The sequence below is a fragment of the Lingula anatina genome, chromosome 2 (assembly GCF_051362555.1).
Source record: "Lingula anatina isolate TDL-2025a chromosome 2, LinAna3.0, whole genome shotgun sequence".
NCBI lineage: Eukaryota > Metazoa > Brachiopoda > Lingulata > Lingulida > Lingulidae > Lingula > Lingula anatina.
In genome coordinates, this window is record NC_141768.1 from 2219379 (window position 1) to 2245623 (window position 26245).

At 36.1% G+C, this 26245-nt stretch overlaps 2 protein-coding genes across 3 annotated transcripts; one reads left to right on the forward strand and one right to left on the reverse strand.

The window, feature by feature from the left end:
* The first annotated feature begins 1622 nt into the window (after positions 1-1622).
* Positions 1623-4021, forward strand: LOC147763320 (uncharacterized). The gene is made up of 4 exons (XM_087007083.1): positions 1623-2077; positions 2311-2359; positions 2521-2955; positions 3354-4021. Exons 1-4 carry the CDS (start codon positions 1769-1771, stop codon positions 3800-3802), a joined length of 1242 nt encoding a protein of 413 aa, XP_086863209.1. The 5' UTR covers positions 1623-1768; the 3' UTR covers positions 3803-4021.
* A 1150-nt stretch (positions 4022-5171) lies between these two features.
* On the reverse strand, positions 5172-26183 carry LOC106180631 (CDC42 small effector protein 2). 2 transcript variants are annotated; one of them, XM_087007085.1, is made up of 6 exons: positions 26012-26183; positions 20794-20875; positions 9846-9952; positions 8855-8953; positions 8426-8541; positions 5172-8176 (listed from the first exon to the last, which is right to left on the reverse strand). In XM_087007085.1, the coding sequence occupies exons 3-5, from the start codon at positions 9897-9899 to the stop codon at positions 8428-8430; spliced, it is 267 nt and encodes an 88-aa protein (XP_086863211.1). In that variant the 5' UTR covers positions 9900-9952; positions 20794-20875; positions 26012-26183; the 3' UTR covers positions 5172-8176; positions 8426-8427. The 2 variants fall into 2 exon arrangements, with proteins under 2 accessions (XP_086863211.1, XP_013420115.2); XM_013564661.3 differs by lacking the exons at positions 20794-20875; positions 26012-26183 and adding an exon at positions 12963-12985.
* Between the last annotated feature and the right edge of the window lie 62 nt (positions 26184-26245).

Consider the following 26245-nt stretch of genomic DNA (forward strand, 5'->3'; position numbering starts at 1 on the left):
AGTCGCATCGTCGTCAACTCAAACATGGACGAATACCACGTTTTCTTATAGATATATTTCCTCCAAATTCCAGAATATTATTTGAATAGAAAATGTGTGAAGATCTAAATATGTGTAGAACAGGACCATCCGCACAGTGTGTGTGTGTGTGTGTGTGTGTGTGTGTGTCTGTGTGTGTGTGTGTGTGTGTGTGTTTTGATCCTGATAATCACGTGTACAACTGATTTTATGTCTATATAAAATTGCTTAACAGTGGACAATGCCCCTGTCATTTATAATATTTTCTTTTGTATTTCGGCTATAATAAAAAAACACGGAATGGGTGCAATGGAGTGTGAATGAGCACATGTTTCAGTCTACGTACAAATAAAAGAAAAAATCTAAGAAATTACAAAAGTAATATCAAAATCTGTAAAAGAGAAGCACTGATTCTCTACATATTTATACCTTCAGCACAATGCAAACTGGCACCGTAAAGAAAAAGATTGGCCACTAACCATGTGATCAATGGATAAAACATATGTCTTAAAGAGTTCAACAGTTATATAGATCTAAGTGCGGAGATTCGGTATAAACTACTTCTGTAAGGCCGCATTGACAACAGCAGACTAACTAGTTCGCAGATCAAATTTGGCTGACCCAATTGAATGCTTTGTGGGAAATCCCGAGGATAATGTATTCAGTGTCTGTTAGGAGATTAGACAGCAGCTTTTAAGTGGGTCGCCATATTAGATCCAAGGACTAGTTAGTCCGCTGTACTGAATGCGGCCAAAGAAGCCTAAGACCACAGATCAAATAGGACCCACCCACTCGTAAGCTTGGCTGAAAGCTTGCCACATAATCTCCACTAGAAATCTAGTCAATGTTTATTAAGTGATGACTTGACAAGTTTGAAATGGCCATATTTGACTCACGGGCTAGTTAGTCCGGGGATCGACTGGTTATGAATGCTCTCTCACTTATCTTTCTTTTTTCGTTCGCTCGGCGCACCACGTATCAATCCTGGCATAATTTTTAAAGTCGTCGGTATAAGCATTGGCAATTCTAAAATATTGCAGTTTACACTATATCATTTGCATTTGGCTGCTCAATAATTCAACCCATATAATACAATATTCAAGCCATTTGCTATTTTATTTGTCCTTTGTTCTTCATTGTTTGCTTCATCTTGGACAGTGTAACAACCTACATCTAAAAGCCAGCAAGCACTTTACAGAGGAGCTACCTCAATTTCCGGTAAGCTCTTATGGGGTCGAAAAAACAAACAGGCCTCACCGATAGTAAATAAAATATAATAAAGAAATTAGAGAAAACTTGGTCTAAAATCAGTATATGAAAAGCTATTCAAACTGCAAAAGCGATAGAAAGCATTTTACCATTAGTAGATAATAACGCAAAAGGAAACTAGGATCAATTTTCATTAGTAACCAAGGGTTCATTCCCAGTGAAACTTTCGTTTTACGTAGATCGAACCAAACTAGATTCTCGCTGAATGCAATTAGATTGATAGATAAACACGGCTCCTCTTGTTTCCAACTTACTCGTATTACCACCAGGTTTTCTACATTTTGCTCAACGCCAGAAGGATGCGTGTTAATCTCATTCAGCAAGAGTTCCCGTGGACTTGGATCGATCTACATTTCATTGGGAATGAGCCCTAAAATAGAGCCCGGTAATTACTTAAAGGCTATCAAAAGAGTTTATGATCCACTTCGTTCCAACATAAAGAACGAGAACCATAAACCTCTAGGACTAAAAACCGTAAATCATGACGGGTTCATTTTTTCTTACAATCTTGACCATTTTGGTTACCACAGGACAAGGAACACCAAGTTTTTTACAGCGTCCCTCTAACTGCGATAAAGATGTACGACTGGCGTATTCCGTTCTCAGCACACACAACGTTGATAACAGACTCCAGTGCTACTTGAAATGCCTTGATGATCCGGCATGCTTGTCCTTCAACTTTGAAGATGTGTCAGAAAACAAGACTCGACTTTGCGAGTTGAATTCGAAAATAGTGGACAAAAGAGGAAACAATTTGGAAACTAAAAGGGGCTTTGCATACTACGAAAAGGTAAATCCTGCTACATAAATCTTCATAATATCTTCTAGCCGTAACAAAACAAAGTAATCTTTTATGTAGCTGGTATATACAAATTTCTCTCATCGAAATGGATAAATCTTTGAGGGTATGACAACCATATTGAGCAACCCTGTATATAAAAGCCGTTAAAGAATCTTGAGTTTTCGAGAGTTTTCGAGCACATATTGAAAATGTGTTCTGAGAAAGTTTTGTTTCATTTTCAGACGAACGGGTTTGATAAAGGCGTCCAAAGTTGTGCACTCACTGAAGCAAGTAAGTCATTCCAATTGTAACTGCTCTATGATGCTTCCAACGTAAGGGGCTTGTTTAGCGGGAGAAACGTAATTCACATAATCTATGCTCATTTCCACAATCTTTTGCGACTTCTTTTTACGACTATTTGTTAAATATGGGGGTTTCCTTTCTTTTTTCAGCATATCCATACACCTGTATCCAGTTGCAGTCCAAAAACTACCCGACGTACTATTTTACATATGACAGCTCTGATTCTGACAGAGCTAAAATTCTTGAGGACGACAGAAAGACCTTCCGAATCCTTCGACCTGGATTGACGGGAGAGGAAGGAACTGTTTCCATCGAGTCCAACGATAAACCGGGTCACTTCTTCCGGTACCGCGCAGACACCAATGCCGTACATCTCTGGGGAACCGATCCAGAATCTTACAGTCCAGAAACTTTCTACGAGGATGCTACCTTCAAAATTCGATATGGCACCTGGTTTGCCGGATATTTGGCGTTTGAGGCAGCGTATAATCCAGAGAAATATATTTCTCATGGGCACTTTCATTTGTCTGTGAGCTCTTTTCAAGATACTGATGGCTACAAAAACAATGCTGCTTTTAAAATCCGTAAGTACATGGGTGAAATATAGCCCTAAAGCTGTTGAAATATTTTCGTTTTATCGGTAACAAATGTCGACGTAGGTGCTGGCTTTTGAATCTTGAACACCTTTACTTTTTCAATATTTGATCTCAGCTGCTATGGAAAGGCAGGAAAACAAGATTGAAGGGAATTGTTCAGGGTCTACTACTTGGTCACTGTTGAATAAGATATGTTTAATAAAATATTTAAGAGTTGACTTTGAAATCGGTTTAAATATTCGACAGTATAAATTGTAACGATTGATGTTAGGGCTCGTTTAGGGAAAATGACAGTATCAGAAAAAATGATTTTCTTGAGGTGAAAGGAAAACTTGATTGTTTTGACTTCAATTGAAGTTGGCTTTTTTGTAACTGTATTTTTACAGTTCCAGCTCCTACATGCACTTACCTTCAGAAGGGTGTGAAAATGCAGTCCTATAACCTTCAGACTTACTTCATGACGTACGACAGCAATACCAACTACTGCCACATTATCAACGGTGACACCAAAACCTTCAACATTTGGAGTCCCGGTCTAACCGGAGTGGCGGGAACGGTGTCCATCGAATCTGCTGACAAGCCTCATTGGTTCTTTCGGTACAAGATCTCTAACTCGGCCTATACCAATCTTGAATACCGTCCAGCGCCAGCACAAGGAAGTTCAAATTTTGATGAGGAGGCGACCTTTATCATCAGGCAGGACATTTTACACGCCGGATGGTTTGCTCTGGAAGCTTCTACGATGTCCAACTACTATCTTTATCACTCGGGATATCGAATCTACCTTAACCAAAATGTTCATACGTTGGATAGTGCTGCCTACCGTTTTGTTTAGATAAGACTTTGTATCAAAGATTCGTTTTTTTCGATAGTGTCTGAACATAGCAGTCAATTGTAACATTAAAAGATCCAAAAAGCTCTGTTTGCATTTTTACTATGTACTAAATTACTATGTTTTTGCTGTTTAATTCATATATTTATTTTTTGTCCTCTCACGTTAGTTTTCAGGTCTCCAGAGGATGTTATTCAGAAAATAAAATCAGTGTGGCCTTAGTATAGTACAGTATCAGAGCAAAGTAATAAGTTCATTTGAAACTTAAGAGTTCATGGCTAAATTATATATTAAATGCTTTATGGGTATTGTACGCCTTTATTATACTCCAGATACCGAAAATTAGTTTTTCTTGAATCTAATTATTCAATAATGTGTCTATCTTTGTGCTAATTAAAAAAAAACAATAAAATATTGGCGCCTGTATTTTTCGTTGCAATGTAAAGTATAAGGAACTCAAAGCTTTTATCAAGAAATAGCAATTGGTATGGGGCGTAACTTCATCCCTGAACAAGATTTTATCACGAAAATTGAAATAGTTGACCATAAATCAATGGGCTACAATTCCGTGTCGCCATTTTGGTTAAATGATTTTGTTATGGAGTTGTGATCCCCTAATTACAGATTTTCATTATACAAAGGTATTATTTTGCTTTATCACTGGTAAAATATGAACTAAGGATTTTAAGGAAAATCTCTGGCAGGGTACTAAATGGTGTCATTAAATTGGCGTTAAAACAGTGTTCGTAGGTGCTCAGGTAAAAGAGAAATTGAGAAAAAAAAAATTCAAACTTTACCCTCAAACCGCAATAGTGACGTCACCCTTAAGTTGACATGTGGATAACTGAAAAATGAAGATTTATCCGGAAGAATGTGAGGTAGTAAAAAAGGATTTTTTTTTTTTTTTTTTTTTTGGCAAAAGCTTATTAATATAGTATCCTGAAAAAACTTGATATTGTTTCTATTATTTCCTTTTTTCGTCACATTGCCAGTTGTGCAGAGATTTCGTCTTCTCTACTGCAATCGTGCGTCACATTGCTTCTTTGATCCATATAACGACTGGGGAGGGGGGGCTAGAGTCAAGCATTTTTGCGTTTTTTTACAATCTCCACATTTGATATCACACACAGAGACTGATAATTAAATTCTCTCACTGTTTTCTTAAAATACTTTTGTATCAAAGTGGTTTCTTCACACTATTTTTTATTATGTTCATTATTTTATTTATTTATTTAATATGATTGGTTTAAAGGGGGAGGGGGAGGGGTCATCAAGTCCTTTTCTACATTTCAAAACCCAATTCCTTCCTTGACTCAGTAAATCAACATTTCAACAAGTTATAAAACACTGATGCAATAAAACAAGATGTGAATCAATTTGACAGTATTTAATGCAAATACTCATACAATCCATATCCAGAGTTCAAGTCCTACTGATAAGTAAGAATTTAGCTTCACAACCTTTATAATAAATAAGCATTGGGCTACATACCAGCACGTAGCAGAATTTTTTAATTCTTGCAACTAAAAAACTGGGTGTTCCTTGAAAAATGCCTCAGTTTCCACTAGGAAAACTGTTTCACTGAGCATCATAATTTCAACTTTTGTTCAACATTTCTTGTAAGTTTCCCCTTGCATACAAACTTTCACTCATTCTCTACAAGTGATCATTCATTTCTCAAACACTACAGCACAACAGCAATTGCAAATTTTTGATTGCAAAAAGAAAATTCTCTTAAAGATGATTTTTAAATTATTTCTCTCCAGAATTACTGACATGATGCTAAATATACATATATATAAAATGAAAACAAGAAAAGGACTAAAAAACTTCTGGAATACCAGCGATCCACCAAAAACTGTTATATGAAACTACTATCATTTAAACATTGCCCTCATGTTGTTCATTAAGCCAGTCTGAGCTGCTGTAACTTTGGTAAAAGGTGCTAAATAATAAAAGATAAAATTGCAATCCTGCTTTTTTGTGTGGTTTTCATGGTTTCAGTCAGGACTACATCTGATAACAATATTTTAAGTTATCAACGCATTAAAAAAACCTGAACAACACAAACTTAGCAGGTAACTGAAATAAAGTTAATGATAAAATTTGCGCAGTGCTTTCACTGATCATGTCAAACTGTGAGCACAATATTGCCAAGTTAATTTCTGTGGTGTGAAAATTTGTGAAATTGTCAAGATCTACTAATACTATAATTAGGTCTTGAACAGTTTGGAATTACTAATTATCTTTTTATGAAAATTTCAGAATAAAGAAGATGAATGCAATCTCAAAGCACACTGCCTTGCGTTACAACATACTTGTAAGCTAAAATACCATGGCTTTGAAAACCTTTGTTATTATGAATGTATAGATCTTAATGCATTATTTAATGATGAAAATATATAAAATACTTATTCTACTATAGGTATATACACTAATATACAGTGCAGAACAAATTATCAACCCCTCACATTTTACAGATAAAAATGGCATTTGGTCCCTTATTGAAGGCAGTGAACAAACCAATTATTTCTAGGCAAAACCTGATTGAAAAATTAAGCATCTTTTTTTAAAAGCTGTGGCAAAAGTCACCTTTTATCTCTTCAGTATAACTTCAATGGCAACTGTATTGAATAAAGAGAAAACTATACGATAAAAACTTTTTGCAATATGTAAGATATACTTTTAGATGTCCACTTTGGGCTATACTGCCCAACAGGAAGCAGATGGTGAGTAAATCATCAGCAATGAATTGAAGAAATTTGAAGGCCTTCTCATATTGAGTGGTATACTTGAGCAATAGTGTCTGTACCAGTCCACTTTGAGAGAACTTAAACCACTTAACTGTACGAACTTTAGATGAGGGGGTCACCTAAACACGACCCCTGTGCTCACGCACACATGGCCAATTGATCAACTTCTGCACAAACAGTGGGATGGAATCACGCTAGTTAAAGCCAGTACAACGTGTTTGACAATAACCAGTAAGGACATGTCCAGTCTAAGTGTTATAGTACAGAATGTATCCTAAAGTGTACTGCTTCATGTGAAAAGGGTCCTGAGCATGACAGTAATCAGCTGGCTTATATGTCTACTCCCCATGCTCTCCTTAAACTAAATGCTATATATGTTAATTAAAATCTAATCAGTGATAGGAAATTAAAAAAAAATCTGAAGGGTGTTGCCACATTTGTAGAAAAATGTAAATGGTTTCCCCTAATCAAATTTATGACAATTAAAATGTATGAACTGTGAGGTCCAGAGATAGGCCAGTCCAGGAGTGTGACAAAACTTGGGGGGAAAACTGAGCAACAAAGTCATCCAGTTGCAGTGAAAACTTGTTTTCTAGTGAATTCCAGACAATATCTCAACTCATTGGTGTTGCTTCAAATTATCCATCTTGTATCGTGATCCACATACTAAAAGACTCCTATATATTTATAATCATACTGCCATAAATCCAAATGTTTGTCATTGCCCATGACAGTGCATCCAATATATATACCATCTGAATATAACCAACATTGAAACAATTCACATTCTAGGGGTTACGAGGACTACCTGGCCCCGGTTTCACAAAAAAAAAATTAAGTCAGGTTCCTTGGCTAAGAACTTAATTACCATGGTTACATGGTCACATCTTACCCTATCTGGCACATTGTTACAGCACTCTCATGGAAATCCTACTCAACTAAGCCAGGAAACTAACTTAAGTTTTTTAGTGAAACTGGGACCTGTACTATGACAATGAAGTTCTCCATGTTCAGCACATGTGGGTGTTTGTGACATGTTCTGTGCTCCCAGTAATGTAAGACCAGATACTTTCACTGCTATCATTTCCAGTTTCTTGGTAAAATACTGTAGACGCCAGGAGGCATGTGAGCCAGCCACCTGGGGGTTCCTTTTGATAAATAAAACCAGTACTTCATGTCTGCTTTGACAGTCCAGTGATGTGCTGATGTGTATATATGTGTTATGACATACGTATCCATATACTAGTACGTGTAAAATCCATATTTCAGTTTTGAATTTTGCACCACAAAGCTGCTGCTGTTACTACACTACTGTGCCCCCTTTACATCATGTATATCCAGATATATCTGATATATATATATATATAAGTATATCAAAACCCATGCATCATCTCAGCACACAATGTGCAGCTGCTGTCAGTCTATAATTGTCTGCATTCTTGTTCATTTGGTCAATGCTTTCTTCAGACTGTGTTTGCATAGGCTGTCTCCCTGCTGCACTGTCATTGTGTGGTTATATTGAATGGAGATCTGGGCACAGGTTTATTACAGCACTGGGGGCTTGGCAGTGTGAACAGTTTGTTTTCTTTTATAAAATATCATCCATCAAAGGACAGTGAGCAACCTGAAATAGATTTGCAAAATATCAATTCTTTGTGTCTTTTTGAATAGTTAACTGTTTTATAGTCTTTTTGCATTAATGTTTATTAAGCTAGACTGTAGATCATTGTTATTATTATCACAACACCTTTCAAGAATATTTCAAAATGGAGCTGGTGCAAGTCTTAAATGTGCATCTGGTATTTCCCACTCTTTTAAAGGTGATAACATATATGAAATGTATATTATTAAATTTGTATCTAACTCCACTTACCCTCATGACTTCTGTACATCTTGTAAATCTCTAACATCTAAGTGAACACTAACAGGAGATACATGGTCATAGCCCCCCTTGGACGACATTTGTCCTTGTATGGAATTCACCCCAGGCTGAAATAGGACACACATTTCAAATTTAAAACACTGAATTGTTTCAGAATAGCCTGGTGTGTTATCTAATATATTTCTCTCTCACACACACATGCGCGCGCGTGTACACACACACTCTCTTATAGATAAGCAATTAGATATAAAACAACACCATACATATCTGATATCCGTTAAAATTTTTTTAACATTTTCACTAGACATATTATCAGTCTCATTAAAAAGTTTTTAATAATTTAAAAATATGAATGGGCTAAATAATCATGTTGCATAATTCAAAATAATTGATAAACCATAAGTAAATCAGAGCACTTACTGAGCTAAAATTGGATACATCCCCTGATCCTATGTGTCCTGTGTGTTGGAAATTGGTTGGTAGACCTATCATACTCCTGTCTATCCTCCTACGCCTCTTCTGGAAAAAATATATATTGAAAATTGTATGTGACATTTATCAAGAAAAACAAAATGTAAATGGTGAAAACGATTAATATCTAGGGAAACTTGAAGCTTTGAAATTTTTCAATGTCAGTGAAAAAACATTTTTAAGCACATAGGCAATCTCTTTGAAGTTACAGTAGATGAGAAAAAACTCTTGTTCTCAAGGCCAACATTTGATTTATATGCTTTCCTTTAAATTGTATTTCACTCTTTTTATTTTTATTTTTTTCTTGTGAAATTCTATAAAAGGGAATTACCATTAAGGTAGTATGTAAAGGTTTGGGGTGATGTATTTGAAATAAGTGAACCTATCTGAACTGAACAACTCTTTCACTTATTTTCTATGTTTTTTATCCTAATTATAAGTATCGAAAAACAACTGTTGATAACTCATTACAAAAACAATACCGAAAAAAATGCCCCTCATTTAATTTACTAACCCTGCATGCACACATTCAGCACTGTTTTTAAAATACAGTTAATGTGTTTAACACAGAGTTTGAGATAGAGAGAGAGAGAGAGGCTAGACTTTTTACTGTAATGAGTCTATCTGCAATATTTGTAATATGTATTCAACACTTGCATGCAGACATCTGAGTGCACACACACACACACACACACACACACACACACACACACACACACACACACACACACACACACACACACACACACACACACACACACACACACACACACACACACACTTCCAAGACCAGTCTAACTTAAACCTGAAATAATCTAACTGGCAGAGAGAACCAATCACATTTTATTAAGTTTCACAATAAACAACCTTGCTGTCTATTAGTCACAAACCGATTCCGTATTAAAAAAAAAAAAAAAGCTTTGAACACGCCTTTACTCACCGGCTGTGGTTGCTCGGCAACACAGCACCTAAAACAGACTAGCACGTCACTCATCTTGTGAGCAGCGGAGGACCCCAGCTTGACAGGCGGACGCTTCACCAGCTTAACTGCAATCAAGAGAAAGGAATATTAACACACAGAACATATGGTATAAGAACAAGACCCACCAGTTTCAATGCAATCAAAAAATATACATACTATAATACATAATTATATCATTGTCTGTAAGCAAGACCTAATATAGGAAGGGTATGTCAGCTAAACCACGATCAACAAGGAAGAGACAGAACAGGAGCTAGGAATGGACTGAATACATCCTTGTGTGCTGAAATATAAACTTTTCCATTATATCTGCAGAGACATAGGACTGCAGGTCACAATAATAAAATAATAATAATAAAATGGCCCATTCTAAAATTGAACCAGTCCATTTTTTTAGTTATATATTTCCGGACATGTTTGGCCTCCCCAAACTTCATGTTGAGAAGAACCAGAGCTGGCATATGGGCCCCAGCACTACTATACTACACTGTGTGGAACAACTGCTTGCCTTGGTACAAGCAGTGGCTATTTCCTTTAGGCCAGTTTCCACTCAGTCTGACCCACCTCAGGAAGAAGTCTAATGAATTGTGATTAGCTCACCATAAGAAGCCAATCTAATCTATCTGTTGCCCCACCTGTCATCACTGTAATTGAAATACATTGCCTTGCTATGTTAAGTTAATAATATCCAGATTTCCTGAGCTGAAATAGTTCATACTACGTAAGGCCCACCTATCTCCAGTGGAAACTGGCCTTCAGATTTGTGAAGAGGTCCATGGCTAGGTCAGTCTGTCATGTAGACTGAAGCCCAACACACAATTACACTGGTCAACTGTCAACAAGAGACAGCCTTTCTAAATACTATTATTGTTTTTTATTTAAAGAAGCATGTAAAACAATCCATAAACCATAATTTATAGAGCTTCAAACTAAAACTTTTCTTTCCTTTTACAATGCATGAGACAATAACATAAGTATGAAAAAAAAACATACTGACAAAAAAAAAATTACTGCAGTAAAATGTTTGATTATGTGGTCTTTATATTACCAAGGCCAAAATGTTTGACAATGTTTCTGGTTAATCTCCTTGCCTGTGTTAGGGAGGCTCAGCCTTTTACAAAGCAATTTTCCAATCCTGACATTGGTTTTAAAAAAGAATGTTTTGGGGATTGCGTGCTATGTGCCAGTAACCAGCTGTTAGGAAAAGCTTGCATATTTATAAATATTAAATGCAACAAAGATCACACCCTTATGATGACTTGTCAACTGAAAAATCATACTTAATTCAAACCTATGTATTATTTTGGAAACTGTTCTTCATACATTTCATATTGCAGGTGTCTTTTATTACATAAACTTAACTGAGGACTGGAAGTGGATAATAAACATGGCATGATAATTTTTATCTGACATAAAGTCATATTTATTACTTATTCCTCCTAAGGAAAAAAAAACATTCACAAAAATGTAGTAGTTAACACAGTGAAAAGGTCCCAGTAAAAAATACAGAAAGCCTGATCTAAAATGGCAGTTTTAATGCCCTTACTCCAAGATGTCAACCCTGTAAGAACTTACTGATAAGGTCCAATCCAGTACAAATTCATAACAAGTAAATATCAAGTTTCAAAGTGAATGAAGTAACAGCATTTCAAGCCCGTTTCACCTCATTCTGGCCAGACTTCCCAGCATTCTGTGTCATGGCATAATTTACAAAAATTGAAATTATTTTAGCATGGCCTTCTAAACCACTACGTCTGAGTTTCCATCCATATAAGATTTGAAGATATGACTTGAACTATAAAACAGCCCATAAATATATCATGTCCTCATAATATGTTTCATAACACACAAAGAGGTGACTCAACCAACTTTTTTTTTCATCATCAAAATAACATTTTCTTACCTTTTTCTTTGTCGGGTCAGTAAGTCCTGTTTACTGTGGTGGAAAAACGGTCCTGTTTTTAAAAAACTTTATCTCTGCCTTACTTAGATAACAGTTTCTCATCTCATGACAAGTCTCTCAACAGATAACTGTGTGCTACCGCTTTTTATGTTTTGTTTGTTCATGTAAGCCGACACAAGTCAACTGTACGATCTTATCACCTTTTGCCACTCGGTTCACGAGCCGATGAGAAGAAAAGGTCTAGGTTACAGGTAGATATGTGCGGCAACTTTAACATCAGAGCTCTGATTAATTAAGGTATGCTTCCTCATCTTGGTAATCAATTCCCCTGTTAATATCCAGCATTATCAGAAGTATGGTGAACTTTTCAACCTCCATATCAACCTATTAGGTATATATACATGCTCTTTTTATCACTCCATGAGAAATGTTATTCCCTCACTTACCAAAATGTTCACAACACCTGTCTGGTTTTGATGCCTTTATCTTTCAAGGTCATTAAAAAGAACACGTCCTTATCATGCATAATATATATGATTCTTTCTCCCTTCTCTGCTTACCTTGTCCTTGGAAACAATGTCTTACTGCAGTAAAAATAAGTATAGCATACACCAGAAAGATGACAGGAGCGAGAGAAAAAAAAACCAAAATGGGAATTTTTCTAAGACTGAGCAGAAAAAATTTTATATATGTATCCGGATTCTTAGTGCGCTGAAAAACCACAGTGACATAATAGCGTGTCACAGTTAATTAACTTTCACATCTAGCCAGACACACTGAATTCATAAAAAACAAGAATTTTCAATGTGTTTTATAATACAGTCAAACCATAACATTTTTAAAGATCCTTGTCTATATATAAACACTGTTTCTATCAGACTTTTAACAATCACAAACTGTACTTTAATTCAGCCACTTTGGGGCACTGTAGTATGTATACGTCTTAGCACTAAAAGGTGCCTGGATGACGGCAATTTTAATTTTAATTGGTAACAATATTACTTCATCAAACAACAGAAAACAAAAACTCTGTATCACCATGCACGTACACAGTTAAAATCTATTTACTCACTAAACATACTTCTGCTGCTTAAATGGCACGAATAGGTACACTCGAGAGACTTTTAAGTTGACTTTCCCACTTCAGCAAACAAATAAAAAATATATAATACCTTTACTTTCCACACAAGAACATTCCATTTCATCGACTGGAGCTGTGACCCCTTTGTGCATCCCCATCTGGTAAATATTAATATTTTGTCACCACTCTCACAGGACTGTACTTTAAAAAAGTCACCTCGAGATCGACCACCTACTGTGACAGAAACCCACTTTAGCCTTAACTTCATTAATCCAGCCAGGTAAATAGTTTCATAAGACCCCCAGGATGGCTGCCTCTGCCCAGAGAATGCTAAATGAATGGTGATAAATGCAAATTCAACAAAGCATAATATCTATTAATCCTTTACCTCTGATAAACTCTACCAGAGATTAGTTAAATTTGGTGACGGGGATTTGTTTGAAGGTGGCATGTGGGGGGAACAGGTTGATTAAGTGTTTTCTAATTGTTTCCCTCTACCATCCATTACATGTGTACTACATGAGTACAGGTAATTAAACCACTGGGAGGATGATTCGTTAAGCCGGCTCATCTCCTCGTTAAACACGCTCTTCACCTGAGACAGCTTATTAACAGTTAGTAGCTATTAATTTTACCTTTGAGCTATCTCTTAGACTGGTAATGTTTTTTTTTTTTTTTCTAAAACATTTAAGCTCACTTGTATTTAATTTTTGGCATCTTTATAATGTGTACAAATAACAATCTTTGGACTTGACTTTAATAAAACAACAGAGAAAGAAAGATAAATTCCAAAATATACAAGTTTGGTAAAAAAAAAAGTACTATCACCATTATCCTATTAATTTTACATGTTATATTTGAATAATGAATGAAGAAATAAAAGTGCATCTGTTCACCCAAGGACTTCGTTAGACCAGAGTTGGTCCTATTTGTATCAGTGTAGCTTGCATAAGACCTTGAAGACTGACTTTCAGGTCTAAAACTATCCTTGTGTGAACACACCCAGTGATGTTGAATCCATGAACCACCTAATGCTAGTAACAGTGCAGATTATTCCCATACCTGGCCTGCTGGCAGCTCAGTCTGGGTGGCGTAATGGCATGCCCTCCCAGTACCTTGAGACACCTGAACTCCTGATTTATTCTCACCTTTTATTACCACACTGAGTGCTACATGCAACTGAAGGCAACCGATAGCAATCATCATCACTGTTAAATTCATATTTCACCTTTTGTGCACCTGCTTGTCTGTCAAATCAATCCAGTATCTTAGAGTTCCAGTGTAGTAGAAAGAAAGTGATAAGTTTGCTACTGAAGGATTCATTAAGGAGATGGCCATCACATCTTTCAAATAAGGTCTGTGTAATTGTTTATAAAAATGAATCAAGAGCACAAAAAGTATCTTGCTACAGTAAGTTGCATCAACTATGGGGGAAAAAAAGTCCATTTTTTCAGATAAAGTCTCCACCCCACCTTTTCCTTGGAAATCCCTGGGTATGGGCCTGATAGTTCTGGTTGGTAAAAGCTTTTACTGACTCTTCTAGTACACCTAGTCCAAAAACAAGGGTGGTGCACATCTATCGGCTAATTGTTTTAGAATGAGGCAGCACAGTTGCCGCAGTTAATTAAAATATCTTCAACTCCAAATTTGTCACCTATTTTCTGCCATGTGGAAAACTGACAACCCCTGACATCCCACCTCCTGTGACACTGACAATATGTGACAACCTAGTTCTGAGAGAGAGAGAGAGAGAGAGAGAGAGAGAGAGAGAGAGAGAGAGAGAGAGAGCACACAAGCACTACAGCTTACTAAAATTACATAATGAACGGATGACTTAGCACCTCCCCTCCCACCATAAAAACCTGAAATCCCATTATGAACACTGCCTGGGTGTGCACACCTTATTACCTGCTGGGCCACAGTTACAGGTTGTCAGTGCACTATATTATAATTTATATGGTAGTCTGGGTAAGTTGCATTGTTGTGGTGATAGGACGTATATCATCCTGGTAAAATATACTACAATTCTTTATCTGCAGGCTACAGCACTCTTTAGAACTAATGATCTTGTATAGAACCAGACACCTATGATTATTTTGTGTCAACAGTGGTAAATGCTACATAAATTATTTCACGTGAAGCAGATATTTAAAGAAAGGGTTTCTTAAAAATGTAAGACAGACAGAGCCATCTTATGATGAACTGGAAAAGTACTAGTAGGTAGAGCCCAAACCTCTGCCAAGAACAATTGATTAACAATTATCAACAAATAAATTAATTAATGAGCCCCAACCAAAATCTAATTAATTTAAGTTACCCTTTTCTAAGCTATCCTGAAAGTTTTATCAGGATCTGTTCAAGTTCTTAACTTTCTGTATTATACTGTTAACCAGCAAAACAACAAAGGCAAACACACAACATCCTTGGCGGAGGTACTAACTGTTAAAATCCACAGTATTTTAGATACTTGTATATAAATGAAATGCTAATTGTGTCTAGGTCAGCACAACAGCTGAGCTCTCTATTTAACATGCAACAGGCAAGGCACTCAGGAAATTACATGATATAAGCATCAAAGCTGGGAACTTCAATAGGCTGTCTCTATTCCCTAAAAATACATATATGTTGATGACTAATTATTTTTTTTCTGAAATAACTCTTTGAATGTTCCAAATGGTGCAGTTTGTGTGTTCCTATTTCAGATTTTAATTAATCAACAGTGAAATGCACATCACCAGGTTCATTAACACTGGGCTGGATAGGTAGCAATAGGACTTATCACAAATCTGTCAAGTGATTTTTTTGTAATCTAAAAAACGAAAAATTAATTTTGATGGATTAGCCCACACACAAATACAAAATAACTGTACTAATTAAGTTTCATATTAGTAGTCAAAAACAGCTAGTTTTTTAAAGTTTAGGTAGGTAAAATGAGTTTTTTGGTCAACTCAGCAGGCTTCAGCCATAACACGGCATGGATTAGAAAATGGGAACATTAATAATATACAAATGAAAAGAGTCATTTATAAAAAAAATCCCATAACACACAGATAATTTAGACAAATGGGCTTGGATTTTACTGTATATCAGAAGATCATGAGAGGTGAAGTATGGAGTACGTGAATATAGTCTGGATGACAATTTCACCTTTTCAATTCATACTGCCTGCAGGTTTTAGTGCCCTGTGCCACAAAGTCAATTTGAACAGTGTCAGTTTCTGTTTGTTGACTCTAAATATGCTCTCTTGATTATCTCTTTGTCCCAGTACAACACAGCTTGTCCAAAATACAGCACATGGATAAAAGGGAATGAAAACATAAAAATGCCTCTCATTTATTGCTGATGCAGTGTTTATGCACCTTTAAGAGACTTCAGTTAACACTGAACAAATAAATTTGTTTTTTCACTAGAAAATAAAAGTATACAAATAACATTTGAAATGGTAAAATTGGCATCCAGTGCCTAATGTACTGTGTTTATTAAAAGCAAGAGAAACCACTGGTTCCTATAATGGATATTCTACACCCTTTCTTCACCTGAATTAATATACACATAGATTGCTGGAGGCGATAAATCTACATCTCTCAACGCCATTTCACATTTTCTTTTTCATTAAATAGTCGAATCACATTAGCGCAACTTCTGGGGGTCCTTCTAGCACTTTTGATGAAAAATGACACCTATTTCCTTACACAATACCTTGTGAAATAACCCCCTTTATTTTAGAAGGAGTTAAGCATGAGCTTCATGCTCAAAATTCTGTAGAAACTGGATGTGTTACAGTACATGTGTGGCTTTCTAACCTTTCTGTCAGCTCTTTCTAGTCCCAGATCTATACGGCCTTTTTCTATTATCAGAAAATGAAGGTAATCCAATATACCAGTATTGTACTGATTATCCTGCATGAAATTACCTCATCCTAGACGTAACCACCTTGTACAGTATTCATCATTCATAATAGTCTGTTTGCAATTTCTTCAGCCTTCAGCTGTCCAATAAACACTTCATAGATCCATCTCTGCTGCATATACCTACGTACAACATATGCTGCATGGCTCTATAAACTGCGCTCTACGAAAATATACCATCAGAATCCTATGCACTTTGTAGTCATGTCTGCTGATTATGAAAGAGAATGTCACTCTATATGGTGGTGAAGACTGGGATAGATCCATTCATTTAGAATAACTTTACCAATGCTTTAAAAACTGTGATTATACCTTTGCAATGTTCAGTATTATATCCCTATCTGGCTATAGCACATCCATAGACTACTATAATCATGTCCCCTTGACAACTGACTACAATCTGCCTACAGAACTTCTCAGTATTTTTACAGAACATATCTTTTGCAGCATGTATCCTATTATCTTATATGTATATTGCAATGAATACAAGAGTCATTATCTCTGTATCAGTATATAATCACAATATAGAGCACACCATAAATTCCCTATTAGAAAAAAGCATAATTGATACAAACGACTTTCATTTATCTACCAGCACTTCTCCTTTAGTATATTAGCTATTAAATTGTCAGGAAGTGATTATAAGGATTGGGGAAATGGTAAATGATAGTGTACTTGCTATAACATCTCGGTGTATAATCTATATAAAAAAACAGCAAGTACTCAGACCTGCCCAACTACCAGACTCGGCACCAAATGATCCTAGGATTGCTGAAACTGTCGGTCTGATCGGTCATGACCGGGAAAATTTGTCTGGACCGGTAGAAAATTGGACTTGGTCGGTCCAAAGGACCGACAAGAGTTTTAAGAACTGCAATTTTGAATATACAGTCATCTTTCGACATACTTCACTAATAAAATTATATAAAGCCCAAAGCGTTTTTTCCCTTCCATTTCAAAACTATCACATTCACAAACAAAGTTAGCTACCCTAATCGTACTGGTAGTATCTGTCTCAAACGAAAAACAAAACAAAAATCCATTTGGTCCGGCAAATTTTTTATTACTGCCGGTCCAAATGTCCGGCCATTCTGAAAAGTTTTCAGCATATCTGTGATCCCAAATTCTCTGGTAGATCGGACCACACTACCTGTTTTCAAGGTGTGTGTCAGTACGCATTTCACAGTATCATACCCCGGAACAAATTTTGAGATGAGATGCACTAATTTCCAACCCCGCTCAGAATCATCGCTATCACATCACATACTAGGCAAGAGCAGTCTCGCTTGTGATACTTCGAAGCATGTTCTGAGGCGCACCTTGAAAATGGGTACTAGTAGTGTAGTCCGATCTACCGGTGAATTCAGGATCTTTAGGTGCCAAGCCTGAAAGTTGGGTGGGCCCGGTACTGGTTTTGGTCATCAAGACTGCAATATGACGCCATTAAGGTATAGGAGTCATTTATACACCCACGCAGTAACATGTGAGACTGCTGTATGATACAGGGCTTGTATGTACCCAACTTGGGAACCCTGCTGCAATTACTGATTAATTACTACCTTCCTTAGCTAGGCTCCACTTCACTTGATATGACAACAGTACATATATGAAGCAATGAAGTCATGCACCTATTCCGTTAATGACAAAAAGCGTGGTAACACCTATAAATAGAGGCAACTTCCTGCAATACACAAAAAAATGCAAGTCAGTATTATTTGTAGTTATTATGAAATAGTATATGCAGTTGTAATACTTCCACCTCTGTCAGTTTCCTTTTACCTCTTCTAATCTTGTAGAATATCCCTCGTTTCTCAATAGATATGTCTCAAGTCCTGCGAAACTCACCTTGTGCCTTTGAAAGGCAAACACTTGATGACAAACTCATCCTGAGTGGGTTTTTAGATTAAGGCACAGTCCAGTCATCAAAGTACAAACCCCCAGAGACTAGAGACAACTTCTAAATAGAGCTGAATACAAATCTATAATCTATCCAGCATAGCCACAAAAGCTCTAGCAGGTAACCAAACAGCGAAATCTCAGGCGAGCAAGTCTCGGCCTTCCAAACAGTGACTGTACAGAAGGATCAATTACTGTGTAACTATTTTCATGTCCTTGTGAGAGTGACTTGGGGACTGCTGTAATATCACAGAGGTGTAGACAAGGCCACTGGCTTACCTGGTCAGTGTTTACCTTAATTATTTAGGGTACAGATTACTGACCCCACCCCCCTAGTATTGTCCCTGTCGTAGAGTTTACTTACCCCTCCCCTTAGCATTGTTTCTGTTGTAGACAACCTTCTGCTTTATTCCAGGAGTAATATTTAACAGTTCATGGTATGTCTAAGCTAAGCTTTATCTCTTCAATTATGTTCAAAGCTGTTTAAACTTGCTTTTGCAATGCAATCTATATATGATATCAGTGCATAGGCTGCCTTAGGAAGGGGTGGCGAAGGGGGGTCATGGGGGGGGGGCTTGACTCAAAATGTGTAAGTACATCTCTTAGTCCATAAATCACCTCCTCTGCTGCAAGGCAAATATTTGCTTCCCAATTTACTAAAAGGTAAAGTTATGTAGTCTGGCACTAATGGCTTGTTTGCCTATCCGCTAGCTCTAGGATTTTAAAAAGTCAACAAAGACAAAGCCCCCAAAACACCTGTGGTTTTAGAGGACTTTCCTGGTTATCATGGCCTGAAATTTAGGTTTAGATCCTAAGTACACATCTCTAACCCATTAATATGACAGCAGCACACGTGCATCAGTCAACCCAGCTCTTCAAAGTTTTCCTGAGGACAGGTCTATTGGAACGACTGTGTTTGATCTGTTCTGGTGCTCAGGAATGTAGTCTGGGGCAGGTGTCAAGCCAAAATAGGGACATCTGGGGATTTCAAAAATTATTTTCAAGAATATTATAAATGAGTTAAGAAATAGCCATAATGGGGTGGTAAGAAATGAAGGGGTGGCATGAAGATGATTTAAATGTTAGGTTTGCCAAATGTGCAGTCATGCAAATAGACGGCTTTTCACTTGACATTTCATGAAAATTTTCACCTTTTACATTCTCATATCTCTCAAATTTTGAACTACAAACAATTATCTTGGTGTCCTTTAAGAAATAATTCCGAAGGATATTTCATCTGATTTGGCAGTTATCAAAAGTATACACATCTGAGGCATAAAGTAAAATAAAAATTAAATAAAGAAGATATAAATAATAAATAATAGAGTGAACAAAGACAAAATTTGGTTTTTAAATGTAAAACAAAGAGTAAAACAAACTAATGCCAGCTGACTTCAAAATTACCACGAACAAAGGAGTAATGACATGCATGCTGAGAGACCGAGAGTAAATTAAAATTTTAAGTTTGTTGTTTTAAAAGAAAAACCTACAGAAATTCAATACATTATTACTTTCTGCAGTGATGTAGAGGGCTCCTCATTCAATATCTACAAACAGCTTAACAACAAAAAGTCAAAACCAAACAAACAAAGAGAGCGCGCAGCATAAAATGGCTTTAGCTACTTCTGAGTATTTTTTACGCCACACAACACACTCTGTGTTTTGTGGGGATCACGTCTGACCTCAAACCAAACTGTTTTGTGTTCCCAGTCTTAAGGCAAAGCTCTGAAATTCTATACAGGGTTTAACTAAGTATTTATTATATTAGGCATATTTCAAAGCACTTCACTGCAGTTAAATGTGGCCAGTGTGGCTTCCCTCTGACTTTTGAATTTGGCTTTAATATCTTGTGATGTTGAAATACACCCTTTCAGACTTATCAATAAAAATTGCCTGCGCATTCACAGATGATTTTATAAAACATTTGTGTAACACAATACACAGCATGAATTTTCATAATAAACATAATGGATGAAAAATCAGATTTTCAGGATTTTTGAACAAAATTAAAGTAATTTGGTCTGACATGGAGAAGCATAATACTGGGTGGTTTAAATATTTGATACCAGTGAAATATTCACTACCCATTTTTTAAAAAAAATTCACAGACCCACTCACCTTTGTTATCTAGTTTGATAAAGTACTTCTCATATAAAGCTTCAGTCACTGCCCAAGTTGCACTCACATGTCACTGTCCCATCTAAAAGAGAAAATATCATATCTTAGAACTTTAGTGCCATATTAATACATGTTTGTAAACAAGGATTTTCCAATGGATTTCACTTGTGTCATATCTTCCTATTTTTTATAGAAAAGTTGTGCTTGCTAATAGCAAGTTAAATCCAAACTGAATGACAGCATTGGCTTTATTTTTCAAGATTTATTTAGAAAAGAGCACCGTTTTGCTTTTCTCCTTTTGACCACATTCTGCTTAAGATCCTGAATCCATCTACCACAGTAGTATGAGGGAAAACATCTATATGTGATTTATTAAATGCATATTTCTACAGAGGTTACATATCAGCTGCTGACAGCGAAATACAACTGACATCTCACTTCCTGCCCCCCTCCAACAATATTCACCTTCTAAAACAGCCCTTCCCTCTTCCTACTTTGTATTTTCTGAGACAACAAGGTCCAATATTATAACCAAATATTATCATATAATTGGTCTCTAACCTCTGTCCAATTCCTAACACAGACAGTGTTATTCAATAACATCAAATGAAGCTGTACAAAAAAATCTGGAGTAATTAAATATTCAGTATAATTAAGCCTACTAGTACTCTCTCTATACATGCATGACAACACGAACATTTATAGAAAAATGATGCCAGTACCCGTAAATCAGTTTAAAGCACCAAAATGACGTAAGACTAAAAGTAACAGTCAACCCAGACAGATATACTAGCATGACATCAGATTGTTTTATTGACCCTGTTACAATAAAACATAGATGAGAGTCTTACTACTAAATTAAGTCAACTGATACCCGTCACCTAAGTTTGGGCTGTTTTGATACTTCCCTATTTATGAGACCACAGTGACTCAATAAGTCCTGCTAGTGTTGATTGGTAAACCTCATGTTTTTCTTGAACTGAATTGTTGGGAAACACCTGTAACTTCATATAACTTCACACAATAGGTTAACAAAAGGGCTCTAACTGCCCGGCCAATACATTCGTAAATATTCAATATTCCGCTTTATTTAATATCATAACACCGACTGCCAGGAAACGCGTCCCTTATCAGACCGGCTTCTTTACACTGCGGCCAAACTACAGCGTCACGACTCTACAGGTACAAGGCATGCGCCGCCCTTAACACAGCTACAATACAAACACAGACAATAACTTTCCCCTGGTTACAGCCCAGACACAAGTCACATTAGATAAATTTCACCTGTACTAAACGATCAATACAAATAAATACACAATTAGATTGGAAAACACACCATGCTTTTACAACACATGAACAGTGCATAAGATACACAAAATGGTGCCCCGTAGTATAGCAGAAATCCAATACAAGAACACATTGTTACAATGTCCACAATCTATGCTGGTCGGTCAAGGCACGTAATTGGGGATTGTCCAATGCCCAATAAAATGAATAATTTATATGGTGTTTTAAGAGTGTTTTGAGTACAATTTGATAATCCTAAGAACAACACTATAAATCTGATAAGAATCTTTGCACCTTTAACACCTTGAAGGTGTTGGACAACATTAGATGGATGGGGAACCAACCGACCATGATCATGGGGACTACCAAAAGTTTTTATAATAAGTGAACTCTTTTCAATTGTAATTATTTATAAAAGCTTGGTAAATATTTACACACACAAATTACACTTATTAAACTGTATTCTTGCTGTGGTTAAGGGGAAAGGTGTGTAAGTACTACAGTAGACCCTGATCCCCTATTTTCCCCATTATTCCATGTGACCTGTTGCCATTTGTGGCTGCAGCATTATGTAAAATGATTACATTGTTTTCTAGTGTAAAAGCCTAGCATGGCATACAGTGCACTTCACTGACAATACTACCTGGGTCTTTTCACTGACACTGCCCTTGTACCTTCTCTATATTTATATTATACAATGTTATAGGACCTCTCTTGTAAATCAATTGTATTTTATATCTGAAAACACAGTGCTGTGGCATGACATACATAAATAAATAAGTTACTGAGTTATGGGAGCGTCTTAGTGCAATTTAGGTGCAGTTTACAAACAATGACCATCGGAGATTCGATGTGAAATAGCCACTGGTCAGTTATGTCCACCTCGTACTGGCAGTTACAATCACACTCAATCATAACTGATTATCTGGCTGTCACGGGGTTCTTCCACATAAAATTACCAACAAGACAACATAAAAGCCAATTCAGGGGCATTAATAAAGCTGCACTGGTGTATGACAGGTCAGTCAGAAGTATGGAAACCTAGGGTCATACTAGGGTGGACAGCCACCAGACAATGGTAATAAATCAAAACCAATGTACATGCTGGCTGTTCATTTTTTCCAATAATCAGCTGGGACACTTGGATTCAATATATACTCTACCAAAATCAATTTACCCATCTTCCTTAATGGCCTCTGTCAAGAAAACAGCGAGAGATGATGACATTAACTAAGCATAAAGATGTAGTTTCCAGTTCCTTCCTTTACTACTATAAAACCACAAGTCAAGATACGGTAATTATTCACAAGTTTCAAACACAGCTCATATTCCAAATTAATTCTTTTTTCAAGTTTCATCACATTAAATCATTCAAGAAAACCTACTTAAATATAATACAATGCTTTCATGATCTCATCTCCTATCTCTTACCTTTATAACTCATCATGTTCATATAATATCAATAAAAATTGCCTTACGAAATACAGTTAATGAATTCTTCTTGAATTTAGCTGATAACTACCATAATGCGGGAAATAAAAGATGAGTCACTTAGACTAGAATGACAGGTGAACTGTACAAATGTGAGATGATTATCATCTGGGGGACAATGATATGAAAGTCTGGCTCTCCAACAGTAACCTGAGCTGGCAGATTTCTCGCCTCATTGAATAATGTTTTAATTAAGAGGATGCTGTCGCTAACTGGCTATTCTTAATTAAAACAATGAGCAAATTAGTGGCAAATTCATTAAGTAGCAACATGGTGGCCTGAAGACATGTAAATAAAAAGCAATATCTGAGGCAGGCCTTAGCAGCTTCTTCTACAGCTTTATATTTGTTGAAAAGATGCATATCTGACAAATTGGTTTCAGTTACTTCCAATTTGGTGGGCGTGTCTCTGTATAATAACAGTCACCAATAGTACAAGAACATACATTTCATTTAAATTTGACGTATAAAAACACGTATAAGGATGTATATATTTAAACAAAACTCTGTATTTGAAAGTCTTGCATGAGAAAATACTATCCTATAATCTACCCATAGATTTATATAACCTCAAACCTGTTTTTTAAGTGCGTGTCAGAGTTATGCCTTGATAAAAAGTATGAAATAAAGTCTCAATGTTGTTTTTCTGCCTGCTACTAAAAATAACACCACACAGATGTCTCAGACCAACTAAGGACTTACCCAGAGCACGACTGTTGAACAAAATGACCCAGAAAAATACTTAATCTTTGGGAGGAACAACAACAAACACACAAATGTTTCGACAAAATTAGTGCAAAAAAAACAATGAAAACCTTAAAAGACATAACTTGGTCCAGAGTTTATTTAGATTTAAAAGGCTTATAATATTAGATAGATCCAAAAACAAGGAAAGTTTAACCCTACTTAATTATTATCAACAAGCTAATGTACGAATTATTATCTCTGGCACCTCTTAACTAACAGTAAAATTCAGTATATATATGTCCTAGTTGACATAGTGACTAATGGTTGTTAGAGAGATTATATTCTATAGTTCTAATACAATGTACATAATTATTGTAGTGCTTAATAAAACAGATATCATTATAACTATTATGTAGATAAACAGGGATTAATAGGATGTATGGTTGCCCTTGGTAAAAAAAAAACAACACATATGACTTAAAGAGGGATATTGTAACATGTCAAGTGTTGATATATTATCAAAAAATTCTACTCAATGGATCAATTCCTTCATCAGGCCATTTTGGTGCCTATTTCTTTACAACAGCTGCAGTAGTCTGGATGATATATGAGAATACGCCAACAAATAACCTAGCTTAAACAAAAGGGAAATGGATAAACCATTTAGTGGAACAGTTCATTTATTGCTTATTGTATTAAGACAGTGCTGTAGTGTATATATATCATAATTACACTATATACATAACTGTGTCTAATAATAATTTCTAAGTCATCATGGCAACTGAAGTCTGTAGTTGTAGCTATTAAAGAAATCTGTGCACATCAAGTCTGAGGCGATATGGATGTCAACAGAAATCAACCAATGTTAAACAAACATAATAAATAAAGTTTGTACAAGATAACTTTGACTATACTGCTTATATATTACTGATTTGTAAGTATCCTTTAAATTTTAGAAAAGAACTTTTTTCTCACTTAAAAAAATGGTTCATCTATTTTATGAATAGTTTTCTGTTATGACACCAGGCAGTGCAGCTCCTCATTCTTTAATGGCTGTTTAAAAGCTTCAGTTCGGGGCACCACGGAGCATTTGAAAAAACGGTTATCACAGTGGTAAAAAATGACCTCATCATGATTTTCACTTTGAGCTTTATAAATTACTAATCACCAGTTATCTTAATTATTTACTTGCCCTATTGGGATATTTGAAAATTGTGACGAAGCCCCCTTTGATGATAACAGCAGGAATCATGAATCACAAAAAGTACCTAACACTCCTATATCTTGCAAATGTTTGATTTTTATCAACTTGTCATCAGAAGATTAACTGTCCGTTTCTTCATATACTCACTAAGTGTTTGGAATTTTCTGTGTACTACATCACATTAAAATCACAAACTATTTACTCAAAATGTACTAAGTCGGGGGGGGGGGGGGTAGACGAACAAAATACATGTAAGAGGGGGCGTGGGTTAGAATTTAGTCAATGTGAAATGGCAAAATTGAGTATATTAGATAAACAGGAAGAGAGAAAGGGTCACGAATCTCGTGCTAATGGGTCTGCAGCATACACAACTAAGTCCTCTGACTCATCATACTGTGCAGGCTTTTCTATTCTACATCAAACTAAATTTAATTTTGAGACAACATTCCCTAAACATGTTGAATGCGACAAATGTGTACACGATCTAACACGAACCACATACCTATGCCTGTAAGAGACACTGAAAAGGAATAAGGTGCTATTTACTTACCACGCCAATTTAAAAATGTTAATTGATATGCTCAGTATATACTCCAAAGCAGGAAGTCTTCAAAGCACTAGTAACAAACCATCCACCTGCGGCTCTCCTACCTGACCGAACAACGTCGCGGACGTATCAAAAGTGGGCGAAAGTGAATCTTTTAATGGTGGATCGGAATCAACAATATATATTGTGTTCGATATAGTTCTAATACACTATAATAAACAGTAACTAGCAGCGTTG

Coding starts and splice junctions, on each gene's coding strand:
- LOC147763320 (XM_087007083.1), top strand. CDS start 1,769: ATGACGGGTTCATTTTTTCTTACAATCTTGACCATTTTGGTTACCACA. Junction 2,078..2,310: donor GCTTTGCATACTACGAAAAG/GTAAATCCTGCT, acceptor TTTCATTTTCAG/ACGAACGGGTTTGATAAAGG. Junction 2,956..3,353: donor CAATGCTGCTTTTAAAATCC/GTAAGTACATGG, acceptor GTATTTTTACAG/TTCCAGCTCCTACATGCACT.
- LOC106180631 (XM_087007085.1), bottom strand. CDS start 9,899: ATGAGTGACGTGCTAGTCTGTTTTAGGTGCTGTGTTGCCGAGCAACCA. Junction 8,954..9,845: donor TTGCCGAGCAACCACAGCCG/GTGAGTAAAGGC, acceptor TATTTTTTCCAG/AAGAGGCGTAGGAGGATAGA. Junction 8,542..8,854: donor ATGTATCCAATTTTAGCTCA/GTAAGTGCTCTG, acceptor GTCCTATTTCAG/CCTGGGGTGAATTCCATACA.